At 35.9% G+C, this 24,484-nt stretch overlaps 2 protein-coding genes across 6 annotated transcripts in view; both read right to left on the reverse strand.

Annotated features, from left to right (window-relative positions):
• kcnab2a (potassium voltage-gated channel subfamily A regulatory beta subunit 2a) overlaps positions 1-17,889 on the reverse strand; it is a 118,418-nt gene extending 100,529 nt beyond the window's left edge. For 2 of the 5 annotated variants that reach the window (XM_051912831.1, XM_051912828.1), the window contains exon 1: positions 17,722-17,889. The gene's annotated coding sequence lies outside the window, so the exon portion shown is untranslated. Of the gene's footprint in view, positions 1-8,144; positions 8,541-17,721 lie in introns of those variants that run through there. The other 3 variants (XM_051912830.1, XM_051912827.1, XM_051912829.1) reach the window with 2 other exon arrangements.
• Positions 17,890-18,492: 603 nt separating this feature from the next.
• park7 (parkinson protein 7) lies at positions 18,493-23,745 on the reverse strand. The gene is made up of 6 exons (XM_051912836.1): positions 23,535-23,745; positions 22,396-22,497; positions 21,975-22,034; positions 21,651-21,720; positions 19,234-19,320; positions 18,493-18,907 (listed from the first exon to the last, which is right to left on the reverse strand). Exons 1-6 carry the CDS (start codon positions 23,622-23,624, stop codon positions 18,747-18,749), a joined length of 570 nt encoding a protein of 189 aa, XP_051768796.1. The 5' UTR covers positions 23,625-23,745; the 3' UTR covers positions 18,493-18,746.
• Between the last annotated feature and the right edge of the window lie 739 nt (positions 23,746-24,484).

Genomic DNA, 24,484 nt, shown 5'->3' on the forward strand with positions numbered 1-24,484 from the left:
ATAATGCTATTTCATGCATTCTGACTTATTTACACCGTTAAAGAGCTGGATTCTCATGCTAAACATAGCCAAAGTTTCAAAAAACAAGTTGGACATATGACGGAATATTTCTGTGCCAAATACACTCCTTCAGGGTTCGTACAAGTTTCTGACATTTTTTTTCCGAGTATGGCCCTGTATGATGTCATAAAGAGCGGAATTCCTTGTATGGGCATTGTGCACTTCTCCTGGAAGAGTGCGCGTGCACATCAACCAGAGCGAGAGCAAGAGCACGCACATCAACGTGCTTTGTTCAGGATGCGGAAGTCGTCGGAAGCGCTACACAGGACTTGCTCGAGAAAGATTTGTATTTTTGTTGTTAGACCATGAACTCAACAAAGTCACCAAAGAAGTGTTTTTGGTTGTGAACAGAGGATGCAGTTTGTTTTTCAGGGCGCAACAACGGAGTTGCGCAAGTGTGTTTGTTTGTTCCTGGCATTTTGGTGATGAATGTTTTATAAACAAGGCCCAGTTCGACGCTGGATTTGCAGATCGTTTGAAACTGATAGATGGAGCGGTCCCAGTGATAAAAGATCCCTGTTGTGAATCGGAACCGCAGGCGCTAAGTATAACTGCATCAAATGTCTGTGTTTTGTTGGCAATAATGTAAACAACATGAACCTATAGTGAATCAAAAGTTATCCAGGGATAATGCAAATGATGTATTGTGAGTGTTTAAATACATTTGTTTAGCTGACCACCATAAGTGTTGTGACTCTTTAGCTCCGCCCACGACACGCCTCCAGGAGCTTGACTGTTTTCAGGAAGAAGCAGTACAGCTGTATCTGTCTTTTATAAATCTGATAAAACAAAAGACTTTTTGGAGATATGAAGGATGCAATACTACTCTATTAGGTACTCAAGATTAACATGATATTGGCGTCTTTAAAAGAAATGGACAACAGTCAGACAAACCCCTAAAGTTAAGAAATAATTAGGAATCATTTGTTTTTAATTATAACCTAAATTAAACTAATTATACAAGTTTTCTTAGCTTAAAGGGTTTGTTGTAACCAGGCCTAAGCCCTTCAACATGTCCTGCTTGAACTTCCTGTTTCGTTAGAAAAGACTTCAAGATAAAAAAGGAAAACTATGCTATCAGAAATGAGGTGCCACAAAATTTTACAACAAACATTTTGACTTCCTAAATTACTTGCAATGCAACAGTGACTGTTTTTAAGGCAGTCTGGATTTCTTTGGACTTGCTTTAGTCAGAATTGCAATTCCTACAAAACATTACTGTCACCTGGCCAATTTGGCACTTGGCGAGTGTCCATTTTGGACCTTGTATAGTCTATACTTATAAATTCTTTGGCAATATGACTGGGTGGTCTAAATGAAAAAACACACACATACACACTTCTACACACAATAGCACACACCTGCGATGCAGACAGGTGTGATAAATGCCGTAGGTTACACAGATCTGCAAGTGCACACCTTCTCCCTGGTGGGACTCCCAAACATGACTAATGCAGCAAGACAGCAGCTCTGCGTCTGCACCACAGGATGATTAGAGAGAACTGTTAAGGCGTTCTCTCCGAGGAGAACCTTAAATGTACATGCAGAGCTTCCTTCATGTTTGCTTGAAAAACAGTCCAGCAACTATTAAGACAAATCTGCCGAAAAACAACCAATATCTTATATTATCTGACTAGCACATCTCAATCAGTCATCCTCTAGCATTCTCAACCACATCCGCCTTTGGACAATGTCTCAAGATCACATAACCCACAGACAAAAGATCTCCATCATGTCTTTTTTCAATTATTCTCAATGCTGTGGATCATATTAAGCAGCTCAGAGAAAGACACTGAAACTTGAGATATTATAAGCCTAATTTTTAAGGCATTGTATGATGTTGTAGTCTTAAGAATAGCACTGCCTTCACTTAAATGCATTATGGTGACCCAGATTATGTGCCTACAAATTATTAATTTTATCTCTTGTAGCAGTGACTCTGAAAATTCTTTACCGTTTTAAAGTTAACAAACAATAATTTATGCATACTGATCATTATAATTTTGACATGTAAATATATTGTTAGGGATGTGAACTATAAGGACCTGAATGATTCTAGCACTTTTCAGGATGAAATATGGATTCAGTTTTCGATTTCGATAAAAATAACTGGTTCACGCGAGTCATTCATTGGGAATCAGACTACAGGGCTCGACAATAAGGACTGCCCGATGGCCCGGGGCCAGTGTGAACGACGCTCGGGACAGTAGACGGAACTGTCTATAGGGTATGCGATATATATCATCTATGATATCGTAATTGTTGATTTAACGATCTGAAATGATCGAGTATGTCCCTGACTTTACAAAAACCAAACAAAAACACACCCATTGAGTGCACGCATACACTACGTGACGTAGTCTAGTAGGTTAGACTAGTACGCGTGCATATTTCGAGTGTACGCTTTCACTGCATGATTTAGTCTATTAAAATGCATTTAGAAAGCCCCCAGAATGAAAGATAAGGGGCAAAAATGCCCCTGTATGTCTTTTATATCATTTAATATAGTTAACCAAAATTACATAGAGCGCCGTTTTTCTCCAAATATCAGCATGATTTTAAATGTGATATTGATTTTATACAACGTATAGTTTAATTAACAAGAACTTAATATCAAGTGACTTATATTTTAGACACCAAATCGCCTTTTTCACTCCATTTCGCCAACGAAAATAGTTCCAAACAAAGTCCACAGAATTGTTTTGCATCTCTGAGCAACACTTCCTGAATGAATCAGCCGTTTGAATGAATCGGTTGAATCTCAATGACTCGCCCATTAAAAGTGATTCGCTGCCACCTACTGGCGGGTTTAATTTCATATTTAAAGCGTCTTCATTTTTTAAATAATTTCAAATAACAGTATTTAACGTTTTGAATTTTTCAACATTGCAAAACATTTATGCATCTGTAACTGTTCTTGCCTGATTAACTTTAATAATGTTTAATCTACACTGATAAAAAAATGAATCATTGAGGCTGTAAGTGTAACAAAATAAATCATTATTTTTTACAAATAAATATTTGTTTGTTAATTAACTTAATTTGGATTTGTAGCAAAAACATATTTTATATAATTATATAGTGCACGTCTTATCTTGAGTAATCTAGACAAGGCTTTGTAAACACGTGCATTTCCAACAAACTATTTAAGTAACATTTACTTAAATATTTACTGCCGGATTTGGCTGACGCAATGAACCCTTTTCGCATGGTGACGACGTATTTTTTTATATATTGCAACATAATCTAGCAATTTTTCTCATATTTCATATTTTAAGGCAATTAAAAAAGTTTTTTTTTTGTTGGGAGTTTTGGGGGCTACTGTCATGGTGACGAGTGGAGCCTGACGTTAGGTTGACGACAGTTTAGCGTAGCTTGACATATGAAACTATTACTCAACGAGTAATTGTTAGCAGTAAATCTGTAATGAAGTTAATTTCTACAGCATACTGCTCATTACATATAATGATATAACTTGTGCAATATTAATTGAAGACTGTTTACTGTTCTTTTAGGTGTATATTCAGTTGAATTATGTTACTGCTACACAAATTATTTGAATTATTTTTATGAGGAAAATTGAGTAGAAATTACTCAAGTGTGCATGCTGAAGACATGTAAAAGCCAATTGGTCAAACACAAATTAGATGAGTTCAAAATACTTAGAAGTCTGATGCAAATAGTTGCCTCAATTTTTTTGAGTAAAACCAAGGACAAGATTTTTTACAGTGTATAGTTATATAGTTATACATTAGATTACAATTTCTGTACCTGGAAATCTTGTTTAAACCTACATGAAAAACTTGAAAAGCACTGTTTATTTAATTTATATGTTTGTTCTGTTGTATTTATTTGTGCTATTACTCAATTTGATTGTTACTATTTTATCACTTACTGTTTATTTGTCTAACAAAATTTTAAATTTAAGTGAGTTAATCTAGTAGCTTTTAGTGTAATAACCCTATTTATTAAGGTTAAATGTAACAAAGACAACGAAAACAATAACTAGGCTTATATTATAGGCCCATTTTCTTTTCTTTTACTACACCAACTGGGCCAGTAGAAAAAATCCTTAGCGTTGAGCCCTAGACTATACAGGTCATCCTGTATGTTTCAAAAAGAGCTGCATGATTAATCATTACAAGATCGTGATCTCGATTCAAACACCCATGCAATCTCATTTCTATTAAATGACAACGATTTGCCTGTGTCTATTAAACCTTTGACAAAATCACACCAGAATATTCAAATTTTTGCACTGCTGCTGACCCAGAGAAAGCAGTTTTCATGCGTTTCAACCACACAATATTGTTATTCCTATGTTACAAATATTCATATTATCACAGAAGTACTGGGTTAAAAGTTTATAGTTCAGATAAAAACACTGATGTCTACAGTAGCGATCAAAATAGAGCAAATCACCTTTTGAAAGTAACTTCCCAGCAAACATTTGGACGTTTAATGACCGTTGAAAAGACGTCCCTCTGACATGTCCTGTCATGGTTGAAAAATAGTTCCAGAATAAAATTTGAACAGACATCTCAGATGTTATCTTAATTAATTAAGTATTATATACACATTGACTTTTAGCTACGTGTAGTTCAAAGTAAAAATTATACATGCAACACCAGAGAAGTGTAGACGTGCAAACATATCTGAATGCATTTTTAGGAAATGGTCTGTGTTACATATTTTTACTGATTTATGCCGTCCTACCACGACTATTTTTGGCCAGAGACACGACGTTGCCGTCGGACCAATGTTTGCTGGGTTGGCGCTTCAAATAACGATTATATCAATTACATCCTTATGCCACCAGGTGGAGACAAGTGACTTAAAACAACTGTATTTGTCATTGAATCATTCATTCAAGAGATTCGTTCAAAAACACATTCATCTAGTAATGAAACATGAAAAAAATTAATCATTCATTCAATACTAGTTTAAAAAAAAAATTCAGATGAATTAAACATTTTAAATAGACTGCAGCAATAACATTTCAGAACCTCTAATAAATTGTTATTTTGTTGTTCAGTTGTTTGTTCAGATTCGTAAGAGAATCGTGATCTGTTTGAAAAAAAAAAAAAAAAAAAAAAAAAAAAACCTGATTCTCAATTTATCCAGATAGTCCAGCTTAGTGCTGGGCGATATGGCAAAAAAATAAAATCTAAATTTTTAGAACGATTGACCGATTCACGATTTCGATTTTTTTTTTTTACTGTTTAACTAGTCACCTTAACTTAACTACAATATGATTTAAGTAACATTCTCTTTATTAACAATCTGGTTAAAAAAAAGTTCTATTCCAAGTGCACCACACATGAAGTGATCAACATGGTGTAAATGTAAAACAATTTGTTAAATATCTTTGCAGAAAATATGCCTGAAATGTGAAGGCAAATGTTGTACAATCTTATCTTAAACACATCCTATATACTCAGGAATAATATACAATAAGAAAATGCTAAATATTTCTTAGCCAAAAAGTAATAGCAATAAATAACACCAGTAATAGGCTATTATTAACAGCAAATGTAGGGCCCTATGAAATCCGTTTTATTTTTTCCCAAATTCCGTTTTTTCCGTTTTAATTTTTCTGGATTCCGTTTTTTTTTTTTTTTCAGTTTAATTTTTTTTTTGGACTCCATTTTAATGGTTAAATTAAATTTTAGTAATCAAAAAGCATGTCTAATTAATAGAAATAATGAAACTATCCAATTTACCAACAATTTATTAAAAGTTTAACAAAAAATTACATTTTTTATGGCCCTATGATATCCATTTTATTTTTTCCCCAAATTTTATGTTTACCATATTCTGTTTTAATGGTTTAATTACATTTTAATAATCAAAAAGCAAGTCTAATTAATTGAATTCTTAAAAACAACAAAATTTATTAATTTAAAAATATATATACATTTTTTTTCTCAGAAATTCTGTTCTGTATTTTAATTTTTCCAGCAATCAAATGACAATTAAAACATAGAAGAAAACTGAGATTATTCCTTAAAAAGATAGCTTTTAATAATTTATTATTAATTAATTTATCTAAATTCTACCGTACAACACTAATATGTTTCTGTCAAGTTAAATCGAACTTTTATTTTGACGTTGCCGAGAGCTTTGAGTTTCTCTGCGTTCATGACGATAGTTTTCTAAAACGAAGCGGTTAAATGCTGATGAAGTGACTTTCAGAGCGGCTCTGGAAATGAATTTCATGCGTTCATTTCCTCATATAGTAAGGCGTCAGAGGATGAAAACATCGCGAGCGTTGCACGTGCTTCAGTGTGTGTGTGAGATAAATGAAACCGCGCTTCCGCGTCATTCATTTCAGAGGCACACAGACATGCAGGATTCATATTTAATATTATAGTCTATTTGCGGTTTAATATTCATGGACACTAGTCTATATCGCGATTTGATTTAAGTGTACTGACCTGCTTTTAATTCATTAATCAAAAATTTGACAAATTCAGTGACATTCCGCGTTATATACTAAATTCCGTTTTTTAAAACTGGATTCCGCGATTCTGTCCGCATTTTCTGCATCGCGGAAATCATAGGGCCCTACAAATGCTTTGTAAAAACAGAAACAGCAGCTTTCAGCCTGTCACCATCATGCAAACATGAAATATCAAACAGGTTTACAGGTTTTTGCATTCCATTGCGCTATTTGTCTAATTGTTTTTAAGTTTGGCAGGCATGTTTAGGTGTTGCAATTGTGTCTTGCGTCTTTTGCAGCGTCTCACCCATGAAACGGCATTCTAAAAACACGGCGGTCAAAAAAAAAGTTAAAAAAAAATCTCAACTCGCATTTAATATCTTTGCCTTTTTTTCCTCATTCCACTGCCTGCCTCTCATTTTTATAACGCAATAACGCATTTCTGAATGAACAGCCGCTTAAGAACAGTGATGTGTTCTACGCTCATAGAGCGTCACATGAGAACGGTTAATCAGGCGCACTGGCACCATCATGAGGTCGGAACATTTTCTTCTCCTAACACGGTTATCATTGCTGTATTGTCAACATGTCTAATTGTAACACTTCCTAACATTTTTATTCAAAATTGCGATTTCTCGATTTAAAAATAATAAAATCGAGGCAAAACATTAAATTCGAATTAATCGAGAGGGAAAAAAAAAACAAAAAAAAAATTTCATCAGAAAAATCGCCCAGCCCTAGTCCAGCTCTATTGTAAGACAAGCATTACTTACAATATGTATCATTTACTATATGACAGCAGTTTATTTTGTATAATACCAAGGAAATAGTATATCTTATGAAAATGATGAGCTATCTGTGCATTATACATTTCAATCACTGATGCCGTTTAACACAGCCAAGTTCAAAAAACATCAGTGCTATCCCTTTTGGTCTTGTAAACATGGTTGGGATCACACAATACAAAAGTGATGGACATCATTTGCAAAAAAATAAACAAGCTCCAACCTTTAAAACAAGAGACCTAGCACCTTTTCTTAAATGCTGTAGCTGCCATTAAAACTTACTGCACCAAATTCCTGCGACTTGCACCTTCCTCGCATTTACCAGCATCGGCCCAGTGCCCAGAGGCAGAGCGACACCGTCCACACACAACCTAATAGGAAAAGCCACTTCCTCTCCAGCAGACGGTACTCATAATGTCATGACGGCTCCGAAAAACCATAAGACATCTTCGCACCTACTGTAATTGAAGCCGTAGCAGAACACGTATTGTCAATGTCGGACTGCGTAGCGTAAAGCCAGCATTTGTGGGCAACAGATGGGCACTGCAGCAGGTGAGAGCATGATGCTCATATTCAGCCATCAAACGCTTACTTTTCAATGCATTTCACAAATATCGCACAATTTTTGAATGTTATTATGCCTAATGCTAATTTAAGCAGAGACATCATGCATTAATCATTGAGCACAATGGGAAACAGGCAGACAGAATAACTCCCGGTGCAATATGGTTATGCCTCTCAACGCAGCAAGCAGATGCCGAGACAGGAAAGACAAGGAGACGGAAAGACAGGATTCCCTTTCGCCCGCACAGTACATACATACACACACAAACACACACACACACACACAGACTCACGCTTAGGTGGGGAGCAGGATGAGATGGAGAGGAAAGCAAAGAGAGAGCTCGTCTTGTTGCTTGACTACCCACCTCTGCCGATGCCTGATGCAGTGTTTCCTGCTCGGCGAGGCTGAAGAAGAGTTGGGTGGGTGCAGCCAGATTGCCTCCGCCGAGCGTCAGGAACGACGACGAGAGAGAGAGGTAGGGAGGGGGGAGATGAGACGGGAATGGTGAGTGGGTTTATCCTCCACGCTACCCTGTCAATGTGTGTGCCTGTATGCCTGAGTGCATGAGTGTGCTCGTGAGAGGGGGCGGATGGGAAGGAGAGAGAGACCGAAGCGGCGTGTATGTGTGAGCGAGTCTCCCGAGACAATGCCAGTGAATAGAGACTGAGGAACACAGTAGATGCGTTAAATGCAGGGTCCCTCCCTCTTACATCACGCTAACACAGCGATCTGCACAGTCAGCGCAACATCTAACCATATGGAGAAACAACGGGTCCAAAGAGGAACAGACAGACAGAGAGAGAGAGAGAGAGAGAGAGAGAGAGAGAGAGAGAGAGAGAGAGAGAGAGAGAGAGAGAGAGAGAGAGAGAGAGAGAGAGAGAGAGAGAGAGAGAGAGAAACAAATTTAAGCTAGCATGTTTAAAATGTCTTTATAGAAACACACTGCAAAAATGTGTCTGGACAGGTAAAGGGTTCTGGGAATGGCTCCACACACATTTCTTCAACATTATGTTGGACTTGATATATTTGCTGAGTCGAAGGACACATCACAGGTTTGTGGTGAAATACACTGAGCCTCTTTAAAGGACAAACTTCAAAGACAACATTAAACAGCATTTACAATGCATTCAGCTTCCATAATCGGAAATGTATCCCAGTGAAACAGAATTCTGTTGGAAATAACATACAGTGGGATATCAGGATTTGATTGGCTTATTAATATTGATTATAGCTTCAAATCTTTCCCCACCCATGCATAACCCATAGTTATATGAGCAAAAATGTTGTTTAAGAGGTATTTCAATATTATCGTTTACTATTGTGAAAAAAACTGTTTATTTCCACATAATGTATATGTGATTAAATTTAATTCCATTAAAACTCTAGTTTGAGTTAATACAAACTGTAATATATTTGTTTGATAGTGCATATATTTGCAATATAAACTAAATAAATTATAAGAAAGTGCACAAAATGTACTCATTTTAAATGTTTTTTTTTTTGTCATTTTTATTTCATTATTAAAGGATTAGTTCACTTCAGAATTTAAATTTCCTGATAATTTACTCACCCCCATTTCATCCAAGATGTTTATGTCTTTCTTTCTTCAGTGGAATTCCAGGATTTTTCTCCATATAGAGGACTTCAACGGTTACCAACGGGTTGAAGGTCCAAATGTCAGTTTCAGTGCAGCTTCAAAGGGCTCTACATGATCCCAGACGAGGAATAAGGGTCTTATCTAGCGAAACTATCGGTCATTTTCTTAAAAAAAAAAAAAAAAAAATTACAATTTATATACATTTTGACCACAAATGCTCATCTTGCACTGCTCTGTGATGCGCCACACATTACATAATCACACTGGAAAAGTCACGCGTGACGTAGGTGGAAGTACCGAGCAAGTGTCTACAAAGTGAACATGCAAAGACCAAGTCAAACGGCCTTTACAAAAAAAGGTAAAACAAAGACACTGGACAATTTTGAAGTTGGAGGAGAAAATGAGTTTTTCGCCCTACCACGGTACTTCCGCCTACGACACGCGTGAATTTTCCAACATGATTACGTAATGCGTGGTGCATCGCAGAGCAGTGCAAGATGAGCAAGATGAGCATTTGTGGTTAAAAAGTATATTAATTTTTATTTTTTATGACCAATCATTTTGCTAGATAAGACCCTTATTCCTCGTCTGGGATCATGTAGAGCCCTTTGAAGCTGCACTGAAACTGACATTTGGACCTTCAACCCGTTGGTCCCTGTTGAAGTCCACTATATGGAGAAAAATTCTGGAATGTTTTCCTCAAAAACCTTAATTTCTTTTCGACTGAAGAAAGAAAGAAAAAAAAGGGAATGCTAGTTGGTAAGTGAAGTAAAAAGGAGAAAGTTTCTAAAACATCTCTAGCACTATAGCACAAAATCCCTTATCAAAATAGACTATATCCAATGGTACTGCCTTTCCTTTATTTCAGTTTCTGCACTATAGACCATCATCTTATTTTCCACACAGATTGTATTAGCACATGCTTTAGTTTGAGACATTTGCCCAGAGCCTTGGGGACTGCAGCAAATCTAGCATTGCATACTACTGTGTCGCTGGTCCTTGGCTCACATCCAGTCCAGCCATACTACAGCAGATCTCTTTGCCACCTTTCTATTCCCATCTTTGCAGCATGGCCAAAAGGAAACACCTCTACATTTAGCCTAAGTACTATGAGTGCTACGCAGGATACAGAACAGTGTAAGAATAAATGCATTCTTGAAGATCACAGTAGTCTATTAAACATTCACAAATCCATGAGTATATATAATGTATAAGTGGGATGAGCAAAAAGATAATTGGGATGCTGTCTGAAAAGACTCAACTGAGTGTTTGATGGACAAGTCATAACATTAAAAATCAATGAAGTTTCCTTTTAAACAGAAATCCATTAACCATCATTTTAATAGGTCTACAGGCAAAACAGCTCAAGAGGTTGTCTTCGGTCACATCAGGAAAGAAATAAATCATTTCAAAACAGCCACTACAGAAAATTTTATACAGGTTTCCCTGAAAACTATATTATCAGTTACGCCTGTGATGAAAACTCAGAATTAGGCCTGTCGCGATAGTCGATAAATCAATTTATCGCACGATATATGGACATGACCTCAAACATTTTTGGTGACGCAATATTTTATATTAATTGCCCATTATGTTTACACAAAAATAAATGTCACAGACATTTTTCCGATCGTGCTGCCTCTGTCATCTCGTCTGCTCTCTGGGGTGAAAGCGGGGCTCAGGCAGCTCCTTCATACAGAGCTGATATCGACAGGCGGAAAAATGCGCCATTCGAGTCATCATAGTGTTTTCCTGAAAACTACAGACAGTTTGGAAGAATAAGTGCAAATGCACTCAGTTTCCGCAATCCAGTGGTGCAAATATAAACATGATAGCGTGAAATGGTGCACGCTCACAGCTAGTTTCACACAGGACGTGGCAGTCGCGAGTGTCTAGTTTGTTTTCATAGAGAATGCGTTTTTGCATTCCGCTGCGGCGTTTTTCCATGGAAACATGTTTGACTGTTGCACTCGCGTCTTTCGCAGTATCTCGTGCATGACGCAGCGCTAAAACACGGCGCTCAAGTTAAAAGGAGTTTTTCAAACGCGCCTCTAGAAAAACAGATACCTCAACAGGTCATATCTGACTGCTAAATTTGTGTGTTTGTTCATATGGACATCTGACAAAAGCGTGCACCCTTACTTTACTGAGAAAATCAGGGAAAAACCTGTAGATGGAAAATCTCCATATAAGTGCCTTTTGTGCATTTGCAAGTGTTTTTTTCTACTTGTTATTTTGCAGTTTTTGTTAGCAAAAGGTTTATTTATTATTTATTCAACGTTATTATTTTTTTGACGCTTCAATTGCAGTATCTAAATATTCTTAAGAGTTAAGTTCATTGTCATTTGCAAGTGTGTAAGTAGGGGTGTGCGTTACAACAATTTTTGATCGTGGACGATTAAAATGTCTCCATGATCTGCTTATGAAGAAATATCGTAGTATCGTGCTACAGTGCTTTCTATCAGTTGCAGTTCCAGCGCCTCCATCTCAGCATACTGTTCAACGTGACGTACATTCACATCACATTTTAACGCAGCTGTAGAGAGTAATATTCGCGGGACACTTCAATCCACAAAAATTATTTCATGTGCCTTGCAGGTTAAACTTTTCTTTCGCGTGCTGATGCGCTGTTCTGACATGCGTTTTTCAGAGTGCGTTCACGCGAGTGCGCACAGGCACTAAAAGCCTGTCAAACAGCGCCTGATTTCTAAGTTATCTTTAGAGTCCGATTGCTCTAATACTGTCAAATATGCACAAAGTTTACATAAACACAGTTGGTTATGTCTAAAGTGAAAGTAAACATTTGAGAGAAAATTGGATGCGTGGCTGTATATTAGATATACGTGCAGGTCTTTAAAGTGACAGAGCAGCCTAATATTAACCATGTGGTCGCTTGTCCTTAAAGGGATGGTTCACTGTTATGTTTTCAAAACTGTATTAATTTCTTTCTTGTGTAGAACACAAAATAAAATATTTTGGAGAATGTGGGTTAGGCGGACAGGTGCTGGTCTCCATTGACTTCCATGGTAGGAAAAACATAGTCACTATGGACCAGCAACTGTCTGGCCACATTCTTCAAAATAACTTTTTGCTCTTGACTGAGAACTTTAATACATTAGCTTTATTAAGAATCAATGTATAATTTATACAGTGAAGTCTAGTGTTATATTTTTATATTTGTTCATTTAATTTTTTACTTGAATGCTACTGTTAAATACATCTACTGTAGCTGAAAAAATAAATCATTTTATTAATTTCATTTGTATAATGTGTAGCCTATGTTTTTCTTCTTTTTTAATAACAAAGATAAAATTAATAACAAATAATAACAAATAACAAAAAATAATGACAAAGATTTTTATCTTCGCCACTTTGGCCTAAATGTCTGCCATTTTTAATTTTATTTAATATTTTGTTATTTTGTAAGGCTTTGTTTTTAAAATAGGGAAATTAGTTTGGCTGTAATGCTCAGTCACGTGCAAAATAGTAAAAACAACATGAATCGTGATAAAAATCGTGAATCGTGATTTTCCTGAAAAAAAAAATCGTGATATGATATTTTTGCCATATCGCCCACCCCTATGTGTAAGCCTACTTGCATTATCATGCTGTTATATTATTATGATTATATATTCAGTGGCATAAAATGGTCTTAAAATGACAATAATATCGCAATTTTATCTGGGGCAATATATCGCACAACAAAAAGTAGTTACCGTGACAGGCCTACTCAATGTCACACACAAAAAAAAACAAAAACAAAAAAAACAGCAAAGCTGAAATTACTACATGGAACAAGAACAAATTTTACACATGAAAATGCCCCGAAGCATTTGTCAATACATTTCTCATATAATAGCAGGTTCAACATCGTACACTATTCTTTCCCTGACTCTAAGATTAAAGAGCACTTAGAAAAGACAATAAATTGTCATAGCACCAAGCAACATCCACAGCCTTCCCACTGGGACGTACACTGGCATTTTCATGATGACAAGAGAGGTATTTTCAATACTTGCAGGAACTGCGTCCATTTCTCAGCTGGAAAACAATAGTTTGAGAAAGGAATGGAGCAGGTGAGCTCATTTTCAGCAAAATGCTGCAATTTTATGAAAGATAATTAACATAGCCTTGACCTTGAAAAGACACAACAGTAAATCACATGCTGAGAACGACCAAGTCATTTTTGCCCATTATGGGTAGAGTGTTCAAAATCCAAGTCCCTTTAGCAATGGAAATTTGGGAATTACATTTGCATGGCTAATTACAAAACCACAAATAACACACAAGTAACTATTATAATGATGATCATCGTACCATCTGACAGGTTTCTAATTAACCCCTGCAAATGAAAATGTCACGGAGATAAAATATGACAAATTACAGCAATCAACTATCCATAATATTTCAGAAAACACTGGAAATCACATCACATCACTTTAGTAAGCTCTAATGACATTAAGGGCATCCCAAGGACAGGTGAGAGAATCTCAATGTCCCTTACACTGAATTAAAAAAAAAAAAAAAAAAAAAAAAAAAAAATTCTAAATCACTATGAAGTAGCACAAACATGCTCTTTTGGTCACGGTTTGAGAGACATATAACCATTAAACTGGATAAGTGTTTCCTATTTGCTGTTTCATTTCTGAAAAGAGGGTATTATGTTTCTGAGAAAGAATATCAAACTATTATTAACTACAGATATAGATAAGTATAACGATAATTACATTAGCATTAGGGCTAGGTATCAATACAGATGTCTTGACTGGATTCGATTCTGATTCACAAGATTTCAATTCAATTCGAGATTTTTGATTCGATTCAATTAATTCAATGGTTCAACTTTCACTGGCACCACCACAAACAAGTAATAAATGAATAAAATAGCTGTTAGTTTGTTGTTTTTGAGCCATGTATCCTTGTATTGTAATAAATAAGGCTATGACACTAACATTTTAGATACCAGTGAAATTTAGGCCTAACAAGATCAAAAATAAGTCTCTGATGAAGTTTTAGCTTAAAAAAACCAACAGATCATTTATTATAGCATGTTAAAATCGCCACTTTTTGGGGGTAAGCAACAACGTGCCATTTTTGTGTGTGTCCCTTTAAATGCAAATTAGCTGCTGCTCCTGGTCCCCTTTCAAGAAGAGGACAGGGCTTCAAGAGCTCTGGCATACCGACAACAACAAAACAGGACAATCTCATGCACTGAAAATATCAGAAACTGTCAGTCAAGTCAAGTCACCTTTATTTATATAGCGCTTTTTACAATGTAGATTGTGCCAAAGCAGCTTTACATTGATAACAATGTCAGTAGTGGTGTTCAGTTCAAACCAGAGTCGGACAATGATGCCTACAGAGCCAGATGCTTAATAAACTGGTAAACCTTATGTCCGTAAAACTACTACGATGAAATTTAATAAAGTGCGTGCTCTCCCTTTCATTACTGTCGTAACCAGTATCGCTCCGGAGACTATAAGCTGGATCAGCTTCCTTAAGTAACAGCTTTTTAGCAAAAAATGTTTTGTATTGTCCCTTTGTACTAAGCAGTCTGGTGTAAAATGTTTCACTGGAGTACATGAAGACTGTTATGTTCACTCTTACATCCAACAACAAAACACCCGAGTTGCTTACCAGACATCCTTGTCGCTACAGCTGCTCCGGCATGGAGAAAATGGCAGACAGTGTACAACTCGCTCAGGGCAGGGTCTATGCTAATACGGCAGAGTCCATCAACAGTCTTGGGCAGGGCCTGTACAAACTGACGTCACTTTGTACAGAATCTGTGAACAGCTTGTTCTGAGACACTGCTTATGATTTATGGGGATTAAAAAAAAGGGAGTGGGTTGGATTTTTATCATTATAGGATGGTGGTGTACACACTGCCAACACACATTTATATGTTCAAACACCATGTAAAAGTGAATTTTGCATAATAGGTCCCCTTTAAATGTTAGCCAACAGATATGGTTAAAAGGGAAGATTCAATCAGGGAAGTCAGTGAAGTGTCCCATAATTGCATCATTAAACCAATGAATGACTCAGTTTGGCTAATAGCACCACTCTCTGCCAGAGTCTAGCCGCCAGCTCTCTACTGTACAGCTACGCAAGCAGGAAAATGTGCCGCAAAATATGTTAATATTCCAGAAATATCTTTGAGAAAGAAAGGAGGCATTCACGGTCCATCTTTTCTAGATGAATTTATATTATTACAATGTTTCCAAATTGTGCGTTCTTCAAGGGCAATCCTCAACTATGTCAGCAATGCAGGCTATTATACTGTATATCACAAGCACTGTGGTACCAGCAATACTCTTAGTGCTGCATTTGTGTGCAATGTTACTCTTTTGTTTGGATGACTCCTGGCAGTACTCTAGTCCCAAATGCAGCTTGTTAAAAGATGAGTAAGACAGTGGTTTCTATTTATACACTGGTTTGCAGTGCTGCAGCGGAATGGAGCAGAGGCCACCAAAAAAAAAAAAAAAGAAAGAAAAAAAAAGATGCACTTGCATGCAGCCTGAGGAGAACTCTTGCCTATTCACCTTCCTGTTCCTGCACTCGAGTTGAGAAGAGCACATTCACATGTGGCTTGAGGGATGGTCTTAAATAACTGCAGCCAAGCTGAAGTGTGAAAACGATGGAAGCCAATTTTAAGTACTTTTCTGACAAAGCAAGTGCATTTCCGCCTGCCACACGGTTTGGACTGATTGCTGTATATATTTTTGTCCATTAAAAAAAAAAAAAAAAGTGACTACTGAAAATATTCTAACTTTGTACAGCATTCTATCACCTATTGAAGCAACTTAAAAAAAAAAAAGTTAAATTATAAATTCTAATTATATTCATCCATCCTGTGTAAAGACCATTTTTACACTACACTGCCAGCAACAAAATGACCTCCACTCATTCAATTAAAAAAAAGAGCTTCCAGCAGTAGGCTATATAAACTATTGCAGACAGGATGTGGCCGTATCCAGAAACTTTTCAACAGAAATTTTTATGCAAATGCAGAGCAACGTGATGCAGCAACTACCAATGAGAGTGAAGACATCCTTGCTGTGACTCTTTTAGTAGGCATTCCAACTTCACAGCAGTATCCAACTGCATCAGGCACTGCCATTGGTAGTCATCGCATTATGCCACTGCTCATTTGCATAAAGTTGAGCTCTGTCAGTTTGAAAGCCTCTTCGGAAGTGCATTTCAGACATAGGGATTCATTCAAGTCAATCTGTCTGGTCAAAAATCCAGGTATATCACGTCAGCAAATGTGCAAAACTCTTCTCAATATCCTTAAATGCATTCTTATAGTTCAAACAGTAGACACCAAGGTCATGGGTTCGATTCCCAGGGAAGGCATGTACTACCTTTAATGTAATGCAAGTCACTTTGTATAATGCATAAATATAATGTCAATGATTCATTTGTGCTACATATGTTTTCTAAGGCAGTTCCCTCACAAAAAAAGTACCATGATAACTATAATTTCCACCATAATACCACAGTGTTTGTTATTTTAATTAAACTAACTTGGTATTAGCCAATGTCATCAAACATAAAACAATAGACCAGTGGTTCTCAAACCTGTCCTGGAGTACCACCAGCCCTGCACATTTTGTATGTCTCCCTATATCTTACACACCAATTTCAAGTCTTGCAGTCTCTACTAAATGAGATCATAAGTTGAATCAGGTGTGATAGATGAGGGAGTCATACAAAATGTGCAGGGCTGGTGGTACTCCAGGACAGGTTTGAGAACCACTGCAATAGACAAAAGATATGTTTTGCAGTAGTAACAGTAAAACAGGTGTTTAGCAACCATGGTAAATAACGTACTGATAAAGGGTGATGCCAAAGATATCCTGCAAAACCCATCTCTACTTATCGAGTTATAAAAAACATTTAAAGATGGTGAACAAAAATATGTTTTATATTTAGTCTTTTTATATGGAAGCAGATGTTGACTCCAGCAGCTCCAGATGCTGTTCATCACGAACTGACATTTCAAGCTCACATCAAAACTCAAAAATCAAACCTCTAAGACGATAAACTAGCTAAAAAGTAGGCGAATAGTAAACTACAACAGAAATTTGTTTATCATTTCCGAACTTTATAAGCTGTATCCTGACATAACGTCCTCATATATGCGGAGATAACGGTAGTTCAACGTCACCATATGAAATATTCAGCGATTTACCTCAGCAAAATCTTTAGTCGTGATTGATTTCTTTCATAACAGTAGTTGAACAGCGATATAATAACGTATTCTTACCTTACAGATGTATAAGAGTTCATTAAATATGACGTTTATCGGTTTTCTCCTTTAAAAACTGCTTTTTGTGTAATGTCGCGCGATCGTTCAGTCAGAGGAACGCATACATGAGAGGAAAGTTGGACAAGCTGCAACGAGTGACTTTTTTTTTTTGCCGCTTTCACACTCTCGCCACGCGCTACAAAAGACACACTCGCGCTGCGTAGGGATGCTCCTATTGGCTGGCTGAGACGCACCGCGACAAGACAGCGGCGGTTGATTGGTTGGCCTTGCAGGACGTCACTGGAAATATGTTACAAGCGACCAATAGGTATGCAGGCCTTTTCAATACACTATCCTCAAACTTCGATTTGTGAAGAAAATAAATAAATAAATAAAATGAATAAATAAATAAATAAATATATATATATATATATATATTACAAATCGGTACATATATATTATTACATATATAAATCTAATTTAATATTATTTATATATTATATTATATATGTGTAATAATATATATATAAACTTAGATTTGTAAAAAAAAAAAAGTCTATGTATATATATATATATTTACAAATCTAAGTTTATATATATTATTACATATATATATATATATAATATATATATATAATTTATATAAAATTAGATTTATATATATGTGTAATAATATATATATATATTGCTCCTTCTCCTTGCTGTTGTGCCGTCAAAGTGCTCAAGATTTTAACAAGCAACACATATTTATCTGTTCATGTTAAATGTAGAAGTTATTAAGAGACTTCATGAGTTTAATGCACTATACTTTTATTCTGGTACAGAAGTTTATAAGTGCAAAACAAGAAAACTACGAATCTGACAGAAAGCTATTTTATTTTTCGTGCCATTTAGATTATCTATAGCCAGTCTGCAATAACACAAATTAAGTAATTTCATTAAATATTCGTCCAGACCAATTAAATTCAACTCCCTTTTATATCAGCAGAGCAGTACAATTGTAAATGCAACGTTAAACAGTGCAGATCTTCACAGTCTGATGATTAGTCTTTCAGGATGAGTGGGGCTTTGACTTGGGCAGCGACCTCTGAACCCATGAGCTCCTCCACTATAGTCAAGGCAAACTCAAAGCTGGTTCCTGGCCCTCTGCTGGTGATCACGTTGCCATCCTTCTGAACTCGAGCCTCTGAATATTTATAATGATCTAGAAGAAGAAGAATACAAAATAATTCATATGGCTAAAGATATCACCACAGCCTACAAGTACAAACTTTGCATACTGTATTAAGTATGCAGAGAAATCCTGGATGACCTACAACATTTCTAGATATATGCAGTAGCCTACATAATATATCTTACAATGCAATAAACTGTTTGCCCTCACATTTCTGGTAAGATGAACAGCACATAGTATGCATTAAGACGTATAGTATAATTGCGTTCCAAAAACTTCCATTTGCAAGTGCAGGTTTCCATCATTGACATCACTGCTTGTGAGAAAATGACTAGGTGTTTAAATAGAGACATTACCTCCAGCCATCATCTTGTCCTTGGCACCTGGATGGGTGGTAACCGTGCTGCCATATGCAATACCATGAGCCAAAAGTGCCGTCGGGCCTGCAACAGGTCAAAAAATGATCTTAGACAATCTCTTCTGTTTTCTCTTAAAAGTAGGAAATAATGAAGATTATTAATATTAAACTGTTGCTGAAGTCAAACAGTGCATAATTTAGTATTCAGTGCCAGTGCATGGGAAGAGCAAAGTGTTTTTAACATGGTAAATCATTTCACTGTCAGCCAAACATCAATATATTGTTATCCAAAATAAACCAGGTATAAATTTCCATCTAATTCTGCAATCCGCATTGGAAGAACGAACGGAAGGAAGTAAAAATAGGATCTAAAAATAATTTTGCTGCATTATCATTGGCAGTGCCCTGGCTGTGCACTAAGCTCATCTGAACATTAATGAAAAGAGAGCTCTTAACTATTGATTGTGCACTTTGGCAGATGCCCAGTGCGGTCTAGTGATTACACTCTCTGGCAGGACGTCTGCTGACCGATCTGATCTTTGCATCTACTGTTACAGGTCAGTGTGAGAAGCTCAGTCCACAAAAGGAAATAAAAGACAAGCAGGTATAATGGACCTTTATGTCCCAATCACAGTCTCAAAGGGTATCAAAGCCTCACTACATGTAACATACTTTGAATAGTCAAGCTTGCTTGCACAATATCATGACCGGGCACATTCAGGGTTATTATCGTTCACTAAAACTCCTTTTCATTACTTGAAATAAAACAACCATTAATGAAAATAAAATAAAATAAAATAAAAAGCTTTAACTTATTTTAATTCAGCTAGGTGTCATGGGAGTACTATAACATACCTAAAAATAATAAACTAAAAATCTAAAAAAAAAAAAAAAAGAAAGACACTAATATATGGAAGCTTGTTTCCACCACTAATTTTTTTTAAAAAAGGTAATGGTTAATTAAAGGTAATGACTTTTTAATCTTACAATTCTGACCTCTTTTCTCACAATTGAGAGTTTGCATCTTGCAGTTTTGACTTTATTTCTCAGAATTGAGTTTATGTCTTGCAATTCTGAATTTATAACATTTAATTGTGAGTTAAAAGGTCAGAATTGTGATATATAAACTCTATATAATAAATTCTGGGGTAACAATGTCAGTATTTAAGTCTTTATTTAAGGAAATTGGATATTATAACAAGCAATTGTAAGCTTATATCTCACAATTCTGACTTTATAACTGAGAATTAATTCTGAGAAGAAAAAAAAAAAGCAAAATTAAATAATAGAAATATAAACTCGCAATTGCGAGGAAAAAAAAAGTCAGAAATGTGAGATAAAAAGTCGGAATTCCCTTTTTTTGTTTTTTATTTCATGGAGGAAACAAGCTTCCATACTAATATAAATGACAAAAACACACACACACACACACACAAAAATCACTATAACTTAAACTAAAATTAAAATTAAAACAGAAAATTCAAAATATTAACAAAAATAGTATATCAATCATATTAAAATAACACTGAGCATATTATGACATTACACACACACACACACACATATATATATATATAAAATATATACAATTCTCATTACTGTGAGAGATATATATATATATATATATATATATATATATATATGTGTATATACACACACAGACACACACAGACACACACACATATAGCATATAAAGTTAACAGACATGGACTGAAGCAAAAAAACTTGGATGCAGATTTTGAAATAGGACAGTGTAATTACCAAAGAAATTGTGTCTGCTAATTTATTCTTGGCTGTAATCATGCATTCTGAATTTACGGATACAGACTCTGTTTTAAAGGTATTCCACGGCACTAAAAGAAGCCGTCTCCTGTTCAGTACAGATCCCTATAGGGACATCTGCCGTTTTCTGGGACGCCTTCCACTCTCCTCTGCTCTCTGCGGCCACATGGGCTCACTGTCCTCATTCACCACGTCCTTCACAAGCCCTTGAACGGCAAAGCTGATAGCACACATCTCTGTGTTCAATATGCTTCCAAATGAAGATGGACGTGCTTAATACTGCCAATTATTACAACTCATTATCCTCATAATTTGTATTTGCGATTTTTAGTTTTACAGATCGGCAGTCATAATTATACTCCGCTGAGCTGTGAGCATCATATTGACATAGATATGTGGCACAGAAATCTTCCAGAAATTATCTCGACGGTTCAGGTGTACAACGGGGGCAAAGGCCCCATGGGAAAATATTACCAAAGGCCCTCTGGGAAATTCATACTGGAGGAAAAAGGTAATATACGACTTCTCTTCCTGACATTTTGCATAATGGAACAGCACTGAAACAGTTGAAATAAATTATGTTTATTCAGGAAAAGGTTAATGTGTGCACAGAGGTCACGATATGAAGATTACCTGCACAGATTGCAGCGATCAGACCCTTCCTGCCCTCCTGGTCCTTCAACACCTCTTTCACAGCGGGAGACTACAACACACACACACACACACACACACACACACACATATATCATGCATTACTGAAATCACTGGTACAACACTTCTTAAATTTACATAATTATGCAATGTTTGCATTTCACAATACGACCTCAGCAGATGACTCAAAGATGTTTTCTATTTATTTGAGGGACACGGCATAATGTTATGCAAGATGTGCACGGCGTGAAAGCTCTCTGGAATCCATTCAACTGTTAAATACACATAATTAAAACATATTTGTACCTCAGAAAGGTTCTGAGCTCCAAGCAAACCTCCAGGCAGAAGTACGACATCATATGGACCCTGTCAGAAAAATGACATGCATCTGCATTAAGTGGAAAATCAGGCAAGATTCTTTCTTTACCATAGCTGATGTGCATATGTACAAATCAAGGGTAAACTGAAAATATTCTGAGAAAGTCTAGTTTAAATTGAGTTACAACAATTTTAAATGTATTTTAATGTTAACCAATGGTATGGTATTATTGGCAATGCATTATTTAGCCAGTAGATGGAGACAACACTCCATTCACCTTCATCTTCAACATCATTCAGCCCAAATCAGTTCACAGATGAATTTGGATTCAGACTGATATTGAATATTGAATACTTATGACGATCTCTAGTCAACTTTGAACTTATTGGGACCAAGTAAAAGCCGGACCTGTTTGCGGGCATCTTCCAGACTTGAGTCTGGGCAGATCATGACATCGCGACTGCATTGCACTGGCTCTTTACCCGCCAGACCCGCCACAGTAACAGCAATCTAAGAGAGAGAGAGAGAGAGAGAAAGATGAAATGTGCATATATGTGTAATAGTTGTCATTTGACAAAATCATCCATCTAAAGCCAAACCTAATTGTGATATTCTTTTAAGATTTAATAAGAGATTTTATGATGTTTCCGATCTCTCAATCAGTATATTTTTATATGAAAGTTTAGCATGCAAGTTTTTACAGGACTTACTTTTACAATATATATTATTATTTTAATTACACACACACACACACACACATATGGGTCAAAGACATTTAGATGTCTGCATCAATAGAAATTTACAAAAGTGATTTTATATACATAAAAAGCACATTAAATTCAAGTAAAACATCTACTTTTAAGGTTTCAAATAAACCCTTTTTGTCTTTGACCCATACATTATGTAATAACGTTTGAAATATAATTTATTCCTGTGATCAAAGCTGAATTTTCAGCATCATTACTCCAGTCTTCAGTGTCACATGATCCTTCAGAAATCATTCTAATATGATGATTTGCTTCTCAAGAAACACTTCTTATTATTATCAATGTTAACAGTTAACAGTTTTGCTGCTTAATATTTTTGTGCAAACTTTTTTTTCCAGGATTCTTTGATGAATAGAAAGTTCAAAAGAACAACATTTAGTTGAAAATAGATAGCTTTTCTAACATTATAAATGTCTTTAATGCTCCTTTTGATCAATGTAATGCATGCTTGCTGGATAAAAGTATCACATTCTCCCAAAAGATTACTTATAAAATCTGATTATGTAATAATGTCACAGTCCAGCTGACTCTCTGCTGTAGAGCAGCAAACTTTGGCATTTACACACTGGCAGCTCAGAGTCTGTCAGCAGTATGTAACCATATACAGTCGCACATGAACAGCAACATCCATGCAAAAGAAACTGATCACTGCATTCACTTTAGAAAGAACGCTGCAATTAAGAGCGTTCATAATATATAACTAGTCGCCTACAAGCATGCATACACTGGCACTGCATTTGCGCGCCAGCTCAATATAACATGTTTGAGAGTTGTACAGACCCCCGCTCTGCGCATGACATCCACAGGGATCACCGTCTCCATCTCCTCCGCACCCTTCGCCAGGATCACTAGAGCTCTTTTACCGGCCATGACTGTGACTCTGAGGGCCTGTGTCTGTCTGCAATGCAATATAACCCCACTCACGTATGACACTTTTATTTTAAAAGGTGTTTCCGGGTCTAGTTACTTGTGGGGAACTACCAAGCAAAATAAAAGTCTTCTTTTAATGGCCGTGCATTAATTAATTATATTCCTGTGTAAGTTAATCCTGTACTTTGTATTATTGTCGAAATAGAATAATGCGTGTTAAATCACAAAGAGAATAAAGCTTTGTTTATTTTATTTTACAATCAAAATTATCATCGCAAAATAGGCTATTATAGACTGTATCAATATCTGAGGTGTGAAAATGAATTGTATTACAAAAAAAGTCACCGTAGAAATGAATGAAAATGTCAATAGTATGCCCATTATAGATTTATTTTCAGTTATGGAAGGCAAAGTAGAACAATAGCTAATAGATCAATGGCTAGTAGCTAATAGCTAATACCTGAATCAATAGTTAATATAGCTCAATAGCTAATACCTGCATTCTTTTTTTTTTTTCTTTTTTTTTTTTTTTTTTAAATATGAGTTATCTGTTTGGATATCCTGGAAAAAAATATAGAGGTTGATATTCTTAGCTTTTAAACAACAGGGGACTATATCCACAATTATTAAGTAATGTTAAATTTGATTCATGTTTGTTTGTTTGTTCGTTTGTTTTATTTAAAACTTAAAATAATATAAGTAAGTGCTATTTGCTTTTAAAATGGTACAACATTACTGTATAAAGCCATGGTATTTTCAGCCACTAGAGGACGCTATAGACCATTGAATTGCAGTTTCAGGCAAAGTATTTGTAACTGGCTTGTTGATGGGCCTTCAGTGTCATCACCTGTGAGCAACAG

This window comes from Ctenopharyngodon idella, chromosome 11 (assembly GCF_019924925.1).
Source record: "Ctenopharyngodon idella isolate HZGC_01 chromosome 11, HZGC01, whole genome shotgun sequence".
In the NCBI taxonomy this organism is placed as follows: Eukaryota; Metazoa; Chordata; class Actinopteri; order Cypriniformes; family Xenocyprididae; genus Ctenopharyngodon; species Ctenopharyngodon idella.

Bases quoted from the DNA above. Each gene is read 5' to 3' on its own strand.
- park7 (XM_051912836.1), bottom strand. From the start codon at position 23,624: ATGGCCGGTAAAAGAGCTCTAGTGATCCTGGCGAAGGGTGCGGAGGAG. The intron at 22,498-23,534 runs GTCTGTACAACT...TCTCTCTCTTAG, and splicing joins ATGTCATGCGCAGAGCGGGG to ATTGCTGTTACTGTGGCGGG. The intron at 19,321-21,650 runs GTAATCTTCATA...GACCTGTTGCAG, and splicing joins GATCGCTGCAATCTGTGCAG to GCCCGACGGCACTTTTGGCT.